The 10,010-nt window shown below is 41.2% G+C and overlaps 1 protein-coding gene across 1 annotated transcript; it reads right to left on the reverse strand.

The window, feature by feature from the left end:
* Positions 1-1,071: 1,071 nt before the first annotated feature.
* On the reverse strand, positions 1,072-4,003 carry LOC139155209 (U4/U6.U5 tri-snRNP-associated protein 1-like; the record flags this gene model as incomplete). The annotated part of the gene is made up of 2 exons (XM_070730297.1): positions 3,603-4,003; positions 1,072-1,126 (listed from the first exon to the last, which is right to left on the reverse strand). Coding segments are annotated over exons 1-2 (392 nt in total), but the record flags the coding sequence as incomplete, so codon positions are not given.
* Positions 4,004-10,010: the final 6,007 nt, after the last annotated feature.

Genomic DNA, 10,010 nt, shown 5'->3' on the forward strand with positions numbered 1-10,010 from the left:
CCCAGGGGAAGAGCCTTCTCTGTGTGGTGGCCCCGGCCCTCTGGAACCACTCCCCCCGGAGATTAGAATTGCCCCCACCCTCCTCGCCTTTCGTAAGCTCCTTAAAACCCACCTCTGTCGTCAGGCATGGGGGAACTGAGATATTCTTTGCCCCTAGGCCTTTACAATTTATGCATGCTGTGTTTGTTTGTAGGGATGTTTGTTTTACAATAAGGTTTTTTTAGTTGTTTTAGTATTGGATTTACATGCTGCTTTTTATTACTGTTGTTAGCCGCCCCGAGTCTACGGAGAGGGGCGGCATACAAATCCAATAAATAAATAAATAAATAAAATTATAGTCCTTGATTCATGGGCAGGGGTACCCTCTCTCGGAGGTTACCTGGGTTAAGAGTCGGGATGTCAAGGCTGATAGGTTAATTAAGCAGTTACACCAAAATTACCCGACCGAGCCTCCCCAGGGAGTGGGGGGAGCGGGGGAGAGAAGAGTATAAAAGCAGTACTAACCCCTATATGTTTTATTCTATTGTTTCAGGGGGTGGTTCTTCGCGAAGGGGGGGAGATGTTAGAGGCCTTGGCCTGCCACAGCAGCACAGAGTGTTAGGGGAATTGGGAGGGATAGGTTGAACGAGAGGGAAAGTTTACTAGTCACGACAAATGCTTTTCTCAAAGCCCAAGGTCATCTTTGGTTTGGCATCGACTGAAGAAAAAGGGAAGTCGGTGGAATCCCTGCCCTCGGGCTGGTCCTCGTGATGAACTTGTGGGTGGGGGGGAGGTGGGATGGACCTTAACTTGGGAGGGGTACTGGAGAGAAGTGAGTATCGGTACGGCAGTAGCGTTACCAACATGGCTCTGATAATAAATCGAGAGAGAATTGGACTGGGATCTGATTTATTTCTCAGACGCTCTTTGGGGCGTTGACAAATGAGACTTATACCATGGCTCTCCAATCTATTCCTGAAAACCTCCAGTACCGAGACACACTAACAGAGGAATGGCAATTTCCCAACGAATGTAATTAATTCATTAATTAATTAATTCATTCAATCAATTTTTATGCCGCCCTTCACTCACTTTGTCTCCTCGATGCTGAGCGAAGCGTCTCCTCCCGAGGACTTCGAGCTAACAGCTATTAGAGAAGGAAGACAGAGGCAGAGAAATTAATTAGTCAGCACCCAATAAACATTGTGAGTTGGCCACCCCGAGTCTGCGGAGAGGGGCGGCATACAAATCCAATAAGTAAGTAAGTAAGTAAGTAAAGTAAGTAAGTAAGTAAGTAAGAAAGTAAGTAAGTAAGTAAGTAAGAAAGTAAGTAAGTAAGTAAGTAAGTAAAGTAAGTAAGTAAGTAAGTAAGTAAAGTAAGTAAGAAAGTAAGAAAGTAAGTAAGTAAGTAAGTAAGTAAAGTAAGTAAGTAAGTAAGTAAGTAAAGTAAGTAAGTAAGTAAGTAAGAAAGTAAGTAAGTAAGTAAGTAAGTAAGTAAAGTAAGTAAGTAAGTAAGAAAGTAAGAAAGTAAGTAAGTAAGTAAAGTAAGTAAGTAAGTAAGTAAGTAAGTAAAGTAAGTAAGTAAGAAAGTAAGTAAGAAAGTAAGTAAGTAAGAAAGTAAGTAAGAAAGTAAGTAAGTAAGAAAGTAAGTAAGTAAAGTAAGTAAGTAAGTAAGTAAGAAAGTAAGTAAGTAAGTAAGTAAAGTAAGTAAGTAAGTAAGTTAAGTAAGTAAGTAAGTAAGAAAGTAAGAAAGTAAGTAAGTAAAGTAAGTAAGTAAGTAAGTAAGTAAGTAAGTAAATACATACATACACACATACATACATACATACATACTGTACATACATACATAAATAAATTGCAAGTCTTCGGAGAGGGGTGGCATACAAGTCTAATAAATTATTATTATTATTATTATTATTATTATTATTATTATTATTATTATTAATTATCTCACGGTTTGGGTTTTTTGTTTTGCACAACTTGATATCCAACACGGTCAGATTTCCGTTTCTTTTGGGAGTTTTGAGAAGGATCTAATCCAGTGATGGCAAACCTTTTTTTTTTTCTCGAGTGCCAAAAGCAACGTGAGAAAATATGATTTGACTGAAAGAGGAGTAGATGCTTGGAACAAACTTGAACCTATGATTACAACACAGGAGGGAAGTGTTTTTAACAGGAAAGTGAACCCAAGAACAAGGGGACACAATCTGAAGTGAGTTGGGGGGAAAGATCAAAAGCAACGTGAGAAAATATGATTTGACTGAAAGAGAAGTAGATGCTTGGAACAAACTTCCAGCAGACGTGGTTGATAAATCCACAGTCACTGAACTGAAACATGCCTGGGATAAACATATTTTATTTATTTATTATTTAGATTTGTATGCCGCCCCTCTCCGCAGACTCCTAAGATAAAATACACGAAATAGTATAAGGGCAGACAAGATGGACCAGGGGGTCTTTTTCTGCCGTCAATCTTCTAGGTTTCAGATTCGCTTAACAACGAGATGACTGGCTTTTTTTTATCCACTGCAGGGATTCGCTTAACGACCGTGAGTGGAAAGGTTTTTAAACGGGGCAAAAAAACTCCCTTATCAACTCCCTGGCTCAGGAGTAGGCGAAGTTGGCTCTTCTATGAGGTGTGGACTTCAACTCCCAGAATTCCCCAGCTAGCATCTTTGACTCAGGGATGCTGGGAGTCGAAGTCCACACCTCATAGAAGAGCCAAGATCATAGATTCCTAGGGCTGGAAGGGACCTTGGAGGTCTTCTAGGCCAGGAGTAGGCCAGGTTGGCTCTTCTATGAGGTGTGGACTTTAACTCCCAGAATTCCTCCGCTATCATGCTTGACTCAGGGATGCTGGGAGTTGAAGTCCACACCTCATAGAAGAGCCAAGGTGGCCTACCCCTGTTCTAGTCCAACCCCCTGCCCAAGATCATAGAATCCCAGGGCTGGAAGGGACCTTGGAGGTCTTCTAGGCCAGGAGTAGGCCAAGTTGGCTCTTCTATGAGGTGTGGACTTCAACTCCCAGAATTCCTCAGCTAGCATGTTTGCCTCAGGGATGCTGGGAGTTGAAGTCCATACCTCATAAAAGAGCCAAGATCATAGATTCCCAGGGCTGGAAGGGACCTTGGAGGTCTTCTAGGCCAGGAGTAGGCCAAGTTGGCTCTTCTATGAGGTGTGGACTTCAACTCCCAGAATTCCTCAGGTAGCATGTTTGACTCAGGGATGCTGGGAGTTGAAGTCCACATCTCATAGAAGAGCAAGGTGGCCTACCCCTGTTCTAGTCCAACCCCCTGCCCAAGATCATAGATTCCCAGTGCTGGAAGGGGCTTTGGAGGTCTTCTAGTACTAGGGGGTAGGCCATGTTGGCTCTTCTAGGACTTGTGGACTTCAACTCCCAGAATTCCTGAGCCAATCATGTTAGCTGAGGAATTCTGGGAGTTGAAGTCCACCTGTCATAGAAGAGCCAAATTGGCCTACGCCGGGTCTGGCTTAAGTAGGAAAATGTCGGGCCTCAATTGGGACCGAAAGCCGAGGGCTACCGATACTCCCCTGCCCGTTCACGTCGCCCCTGCGAGGTAGGCCGCTGAGGAGCAACCCTTCTCTCCCCCCGCTCCTCGTACCTCCGCCTTCGTGGCCCTCGTCCCGCTTCTCTCGCTGGCTCCGCCGCCCAGTCTCGCCGTCCTGCCCGGCGGCGGCGCTGCTCCGGCTGCCCCGGGCGGCGGAGGAGGCCTCATCGCCGCCGCCGCCACCCCGCCGTCCGCTCCGTTCGCCCCGACTCCGGCTCCTCTTGCTCCGCCGCTCGCCGCCGCCGCTGCTGCGGTGCTTGTGCTTCTTGTGCTCGCGGTGGCGGGACGACGAGGAGGAGGCCGCGCCGCCCGCCGAGGAAGAGGAGGCCGCGGGCGGCGCGCCGTCCTCGGAGGCCTCGCTGCGGTCGCGGTGCCGCTTGGAGGAGCCCATGGCGAGAAAATGGCGGCTCCCCTCCTCCCCCCTCCCCGGAGGAACGGCGCTTCCTCGTCGCCGGCTGGACACATCCGGCGATCGGAGTACCACTTCCGGTCCGACCGGAAAACCCCTCCGCCGGCGGCCTTGATAGCCAAAACAATGGGTTCCTAGGCGAAGCTTTGGTTCTGTGCTGTCTTCTAAGTCTCCGTTGAGCGTTTGTGGGAAGGCGGGAGGATTTTCTTACTTATTTTCATATTTATTTTCATATTTATTATTATCTTATTCATTTATTTATTTATTTTCTTATCTATCTACCTCCCGCCCTCCCTCCCTCTCTCTCTCTCTCTCTATCATTTATCAATCTATCATCTATCTATTTATCTATCTATCGTTTATCTATCTGTCTATCTATTATATCTATCTATGTATATCTATCTATCTATCTATCATCTATCTCTATATAATTTATCTGTCTATCTATCTATCTATCTATCTATCTATCTTTCTATCTATATCATCTATCTAAATATCTATCTATCTATCTATCATTTATCATCTATCTATATCTATCTATCATCTATCTGTCTATCTATGATCTATCTATCTATCTATCATCCATCATTTATCTATCATCTATCTATCTATTTATCTATCTATCTATATCTATCATCTATCTATCTATCTATCTATCTATCTATCATCCATCATTTATCTATCTATCATTTATCTATCTGTCTTTCTGTCTGTCTGTCTGTCTGTCTGTCTGTATGTCTATCTATCATCCATCATTTATCTATCTATCTATCTGTCTGTCTGTATGTCTATCTATCTATCTATCTATCTATCTGTCTATCATCTAACTATCTATCTATCATCCATCATTTATCTATCTATCTATCATTTATCTATCTGTCTTTCTGTCTGTCTGTCTATCTATCATCCATCATTTATTTATCTATCTATCTATCTATCTATCTATCTATCCGTCTATCATCTATCTATCTATCTATCTATCATCCATCATTTATCTATCTATCTATCTATCTATCTATCTATCTATCTATCTATCTATCTATCTATCATCCATCATTTATCTAGCTATAGTGGTGGGGGGGAGGTATTTAGTCAGACACCAGTTGTGCAAGTTCTCCCACTTAAAAAGATAAGAGAGGCCTGTAATTGACATCATACGTAGACCTCAACCATGAGAGACAACAGGAGAAAACACATCCAGAACATTACATTGTCTGATTTTTAACGAATTTGTTAGCAAATTATGGTGGAAAATAAGTGTTTGACCCACCTCTGCCGTCAGGCATGGGGGATATCTCCACTGGCCTATGTAGTTTATGCATGGTATGGTTGTGAGTTTGTTTTGCTTTTTAATAAGGGTTTTTTTTAGTGACTTTTAATTATTAGATTTCTTTTACATTGTTTTTATTATTGTTGTGAGCCGCCCTGAGTCTACGGAGAGGGGCGGCATACAAATCTGCTTAAATACTTCCCCCCCACTGTATCTGTCTATCTATCTATCTACCTACCCACCTACCTACCTATCTTTCTGTCTGTCCATCCATCCATCCGAATTTTTAATGCCGCCCCTCTCCTTAGACTCAGGGCAGCTTATAACATGTTAACAATAGAAACATAGAAACATAGAAGTCTGACGGCAGAAAAAGACCTCATGGTCCATCTAGTCTGCCCTTATACTATTTTCTGTATTTTATCTTAGGATGGATATATGTTTATCCCAGGCATGTTTAAATTCAGTTACTGTGGATTTATCTACCACGTCTGCTGGAAGTTTGTTCCAAGGATCTACTACTCTTTCAGTAAAATAATATTTTCTCATGTTGCTTTTGATCTTTCCCCAACTAACTTCAGATTGTGTCCCCTTGTTCTTGTGTTCACTTTCCTATTAAAAACACTTCCCTCCTGAACCTTATTTAACTCTTTAATATATTTAAATGTTTCGATCATGTCCCCCCTTTTCCTTCTGTCCTCCAGACTATACAGATTGAGTTCATGAAGTCTTTCCTGATACGTTTTATGCTTAAGACCTTCCACCATTCTTGTAGCCCGTCTTTGGACCCGTTCAATTTTGTCAATATCTTTTTGTAGGTGAGGTCTCCAGAACTGAACACAGTACTCCAAATGTGGTCTCACCAGCATTCTATATAGCGGGATCATAATCGCCCTCTTCCTGCTTGTTATACCTCTAGCTATGCAGCCAAGCATCCTACTTGCTTTCCCTACCGCCTGACTGCACTGTTCACCCATTTTGAGACTGTCAGAAATCATTACCCCTCAATCCTTTTCTTTTGAAGTATTTGCTAACACAGAACTGCCAATACAATACTCAGACTGAGGATTCCTTTTCCCCAAGTGCATTATTTGACATTTGGAAACATTCAACTGCAGTTTCCATTGCTTTGACCATTTATCTAGTAAAGCTAAATCATTTACCATATTACAGACCCCTCCAGCACTTTTTAACAGAGCCAGCATATTGCCCCCAACATTCCCGGTCCTTAGGAAAGGTCAGGATATTATAACCTATTTTATCTTCCATTTTCGGTGTTGTTTCTGTGTCATATACAGTAATATACATTTTTTTTGAATTTATTTATTTATATTGTCATATTTATATTTATATTGTTAAGTAGAGTTGGGCAGCATATAAATTTTACAAATAAATAAATGTTTATTTAGTGTAATATTGGAGGAGGTGACCCTTTACTGTAATTTTATATTAATTGGATTAATTTTATTGCAAATCGCTGCTTTTTAATATGTCGTAAGCCGCCGCGAGTCATTGGAGAGGGGCGGCATAGAAATTTAACTAATAAATAAATAAATAATAATAAATTTGCAGGGCCCCCCCAACTGTGGCAACTATAAGACTTGTGAACTTCAACTCCCAGAATTCTCCAGCCTGGCAAAGCTGGCTGTGGAATTCTGGGAGCTGAAGTCCACGAGTCTTAAAAGTTGCCAAGTTTGAAGACCTCTGCTTTGAGACCTGTATGCAACGAAATTTCATTTTTAATGTATGCCAATTAATGTGGTGGGGCCTAGGGGAAGAGCCTTCTCTGTGGCGGCCCCGGCCCTTTGGAACCAACTCTTCCTGGAGATCAGAACTGCCCCAGGCATGGGAAATTGACATCTCCCCTAACTATTTTGGTTTATGTATGGTCTGATTGGGTTGTGTGATTATTTTGTTATAAGGGTTTTTTAAATTGTGTTTTTAAATATTGGATTTTGTACATACAAATCTAATAAATTATTATTAATTCATTCTGTGACCTGGTTCTGAAGTAGAAAGGTTTGTATGAAGAAGCAATTTTTGCCATACGAATCAATGTAAAAGAAAATAAGGCATTCGATTGGGGAAACCACAGGGAGGGTGGAGGCCCTGTTTCCTCCCAGGAGATTCCTAGAGAGGCCCCACGGAGGCTTTCCCCCGCCTTTTCCAGCCCCATTTCCTCCCATATTCCTAGAGAGGCCCCATGGAGGCTTCTCCCTGCCTTTTCCGGCCCCGTTTCCTCCCAGATTCCTAGAGAGGCCCCATGGAGGCTTTTCCCCACCTTTTCCAGCCCTGTTTCCTCCCAGCAGATTCCGAGAGAGGCCCCAGGGAGACTAAATTATTACTAAATTATTTTCACTTATGTCTTTCTAAATCTTTGCAGTTCTTCATGCCTTTAGCTTAAAAATTTTCAAATTGATTCTACTATACTAATCTATTATTGACTGTTGCTGGTATATTTATATTAATGGTAAAAAGGAAAATATCAACCCTACGAGACTCGACTTTCAATCCTGGGCCTAGAAAGCTTAGAACTAAGACGCCTTAAACAAGATCTAAGTCTTGCCCACAAGATCGTATGCTGCAACGTCCTGCCTGTCAAAGACAACTTCAGCTTCAACCACAACAACACAAGAGCGCGCAACAGATTTAAACTTCATATGAACCGCTCCAAACTTGACTGTAAAAAATAAGACTTCAGTCACCGAGTTGTCGAAGCGTGGAACTCATTACCGGACTCCATAGTGTCCTCCCCAAACCCCCAACACTTGACCCTTAGATTATCTACGGTTGACCTATCCAGATTCCTAAGAGGTCAGTAAGGGGCGAGTACAAGTGCACTAGAGTGCCTTCCGTCCCCTGTCCTATTGCTCTCCTATATCTCCTATTCCTTTCTTCTATTCCTCTATCTCTTCTTCTAGTCTTTCATTGATATGTTCTATTACTATATCTTCTTTTCTATTATTTCTTAGATATATTTTACTATGAGTCTCTCCTCTATAACCTTCATCATGCATTTTACTGTGTGTATATAGATATACAGTATACCCACTAAAACCCTCACTGTGTATTGGACAAAATAAATAAATAAAATAAATAAATATCTCCTATTCCTTCCTTCTATTCCTATATCTCTTCTTCTATTCTTTCATTGATATGTTCTATTACTATATCTTCTTTTCTATTATTTCTTAGATATATTTTACTATGAGTATCTCCTCTATAACCTCCATTATGTATTTTACTATGTGTATATAGATATATACCCACTAAAACCCTCATTGTGCATTGGACAAAATAAATAAATAAAATAAATAAATAAATATCTTCTATACCTTTCTTCTATTCCTCTATCTCTTCTTCTATTCTTTCATTGATATGTTCTATTCCTTTATCTTTGCTCTTCTTTCTTAGATATATTTTACTATGAGTCTCTCCTCTATAACCATCATCATGTATTTTACTGTGTGTATATAGATATATACCCACTAAAACCCTCATTTTTTATTGGACTAAATAAATAAATAAAATAAATAAATATCTCCTATTCCTTCCTTCTATTCCTATCTCTCTTCTTCTATTCTTTCATTGATATGTTCTATTACTATATCTTCTTTTCTATTATTTCTTAGATATATTTTACTTTGAGTCTCTCCTCTATAACCTTCATCATGTATTTTACTGTGTGTATATAGATATATACCCTCTAAAACCCTCATTTTTTATTGGACAAAATGAATAAAATAAATAAATATCTCCTATTCCTTCCTTCTATTCCTATATCTCTTCTTCTATTCTTTCATTGATATGTTCTATTCCTATATTTTCTCTTCTCTTCTTTCTTAGATATATTTTACTATGAGTATCTCCTCTATAACCTTCATCATGTATTTTACTATGTGTGTATATATATATAGTACCCACTAAAACCCTCATTGTGTATTGGACAAAATAAATACCGGTAAATAAATAAAAAATAATAAAAATATTTTCAAATTGATTCTACTATACTAATCTATTATTGACGGTTGCTGGTATATTATATTAATGGTAAAAAGGAAAATATCAATGCTAGTTACAATTGATTTATGCAATTTTTTCCTTAATTTTAATTTTTCTTAGCTCCTTTTTCATAACTAAGCAAACATTGAAATCATCCTTTCTCCTCTGTAATCTCTCCCATCCAAAAACGTGTTTCGTCCTAGTTTCATTGCAGTTATTTTAATGTTTTTGCATTCAAATATTCCAATTATTTAATCAGCTGGTCCGACCATGAGTGGGTTCTCCTGCCTTTAAAGCTCCGCCCACTGGTGGTGCTGAAAATTACGTCATCGGACCCGCCCACGCCGGGAGATTCCCGGAAGCGCTGCAAGGACCGGGGAAGGAGTTGCACGTCGCGCATGCGCGGGATTGCTGGCTTGTTTTAGGACTGGTAGGCCAGGATGTTTTATCTTCCGCTCTGTCCACGCCCACTCCCTAAAACGAGGCGGGGCGACTCTCCCCTTTTGCCCATTCCTCGCCAAAGCAATTCAATAGCCGCGACGCCCAGCGCCTTGCCCTTTCCCAAGATGGCCACCGCTCTGCTCTATTTAACCGCGCCCTCCTGCCCTTCCTCAACATGGCCGCTGCGGCGTTTCGATACGGCCCATCGCGCATGCCTGCCCTCCTTCAACATGGCAGCCCGCGGGCGTTAATAGCCGCGACGCCCAGCACCTTGCCCTTTCCCAAAATGGCCGCCGCTGTGCTCTGTTTAACCGCGCCCTCTGCCCTTCCCCAAGATGAT

Source organism: Erythrolamprus reginae (genome assembly GCF_031021105.1).
Source record: "Erythrolamprus reginae isolate rEryReg1 chromosome 13 unlocalized genomic scaffold, rEryReg1.hap1 SUPER_13_unloc_9, whole genome shotgun sequence".
Classification (NCBI taxonomy): Eukaryota; Metazoa; Chordata; class Lepidosauria; order Squamata; family Dipsadidae; genus Erythrolamprus; species Erythrolamprus reginae.